At 40.3% G+C, this 1,939-nt stretch overlaps 1 protein-coding gene across 1 annotated transcript; it reads right to left on the reverse strand.

Annotated features, from left to right (window-relative positions):
• Positions 1-6: 6 nt before the first annotated feature.
• Positions 7-1,267, reverse strand: LOC110021025. Its single transcript, XM_020719342.1, has 2 exons — positions 980-1,267; positions 7-569 (listed from the first exon to the last, which is right to left on the reverse strand). Exons 1-2 carry the CDS (start codon positions 1,265-1,267, stop codon positions 42-44), a joined length of 816 nt encoding a protein of 271 aa, XP_020575001.1. The 3' UTR covers positions 7-41.
• Positions 1,268-1,939: the final 672 nt, after the last annotated feature.

Raw genomic sequence — 1,939 nt, forward strand, 5'->3', positions numbered from 1 at the left:
TTCCCTTCTTCACACTAAAAATCGATTCATTTCAGTCACGATCAATAAAACTGTAGAGAAGAACAGTTGAGGTCTATCCGAGGCTTCTTCTTCAATGCCGGAATCGGCACGTACGAGTCACACCTAGGGCACCGAGGATCCAAAGTAGAGATCAGCACGTATAAAAGACAAGCAGGACAGCCAACAGCAACCATTCCTCCAGTTGCTGGCGCCGGAGAATGTGGCGGCGAATCCTGAACTTCAGACAAATCAGTGTCGTCCGTGGCCCGTCGCTTTAAGGAAGAAGATGTAGTCGAAGATGATGGCGAAGCGGAGCTGCCGCAGTCCGATCGCCGTCGGTGACTCCACCTCAACTCTCGCTCTGCTCTCTCCAACGCCGACTTTACCTTCTCAAGCGTACAAACGCTGCGATAGGTGGATGCTGGCGCGGCACAACGCGAGGCCGAGATCGCCGAGAGGCTGAGATCGAGCAAAGATGATTTCTCCGAGACGACGACTCCGCCTCCTGAGAGAGGTGGCGGTAGGTTAAGGTCTTGCAATTCGCGAAGCACCGGATCTGGGCCGGTCTTCTGGAACAGAAACCACAAAAAATTAATACAATATTAGAAAATAAAAACGATAATCGATAACAAACTCACGAAGAAATCACAAATGTAGATCTCGAGGAGTAGAATTTAGGAAGTACATATAACACAGGAAAGAAAAAAAAAATTACACGGGGATTCCTGCATTGAAGAATAATCAGACGATTTGCAGAAAAAAATAGAATAAATCAATAAAAAATTATCCATTGAAAAATTGATAGTCAAAGCACGCAGGAACGATCTGAAAAAAGTTTCATCGACTGGTTTGAAAACAACACGGATTGCACTACAATTACATGAATTCAAAAGAAAGCAACAGAAAACGGAGAGGCAATAACTCGTTGATGTAACAATAATCAGGGAAAAAAACGGCGGAAAAAGAAAAAAAGAATTACCAGTTGGTGGAGGTGCAGATCCCAGGCAACGGGAACCTCGAGCTCCACACCAACCTCGCCGCTTCCGACGAGCCCCTTCCCACCACCAAGAAGATCTATTGTTACGAGATCCCTCTTTCCATCACCATCCTCCTTGTACCCGCTAACCCCTCGTACCATCGAGCTCACCTCGGCAGCCATCATGGGCTTTCGGACGCCGCTAGGGTTAGGGTTTGGAAGATCTCCACGGAAGGCAAGAGGCGGACGAGACGGAGAGGAAACAGGGCAGATAAATGACGAAAAGATCATGTTAATTTATATAGGCTAATAAATTGATAATTAATTAATGAGATATTTGAATAGGAGGTATTAATTAATTGTTATGATTAAAGGTAGTTCATTATTCTTCATTAATTGTCTGAAGACTGATTGGTTTGTGATTAATAGTATCCGTTAAGACTGAGCAGAGCAAAGAATGCAAGATCATGTGAATTAAGAATGCCATTAATTAGAGCGCAGTTAATGCTTTATAAAGGCACTTCGAATTAATGGCGGGTGAGAGGGTATTTAATGTTGCTCTTAACTATTCGAAACTAGCAAGAGTTACATAAATTACATTTATTAGTAATTAGTATTAAGTATTTTAATTATACTTTAAATTTATATTCCGAATTAACTACAATCTTTTGAAATTTTGTATCAAATTAAGTTGTCATTAAATGTATTAAATATGATGATTTTAAATTCGAAAAGAAAATTCAAAAATTGATCGCCGGCAGGACAAATTGTTGAATCATTATTTTAACTATATAGAGTATGCTCGTCGTGGGGCTTCCCTCGAATGTAAATGTGACTATTGTATTTTTTCGCACAAAAAATTTTTTAGTATCACACTAATATTATCATCTTTTTGAAGTTAAATAAATATGTTAGGAATCACACTCAAAGAACAAAATGTAAAGAAATGGAGATAGAGAAAGT

Source organism: Phalaenopsis equestris, unplaced genomic scaffold, assembly GCF_001263595.1.
Source record: "Phalaenopsis equestris unplaced genomic scaffold, ASM126359v1 Scaffold000115, whole genome shotgun sequence".
NCBI lineage: Eukaryota > Viridiplantae > Streptophyta > Magnoliopsida > Asparagales > Orchidaceae > Phalaenopsis > Phalaenopsis equestris.

Excerpts from the sequence above, each read along its gene's own strand:
- LOC110021025 (XM_020719342.1), bottom strand. The coding sequence starts at position 1,267 with ATGATCTTTTCGTCATTTATCTGCCCTGTTTCCTCTCCGTCTCGTCCG. Across the intron at positions 570-979 it reads ATCTGCACCTCCACCAACTG|AAGACCGGCCCAGATCCGGT; the intron begins GTAATTCTTTTT and ends TTTCTGTTCCAG.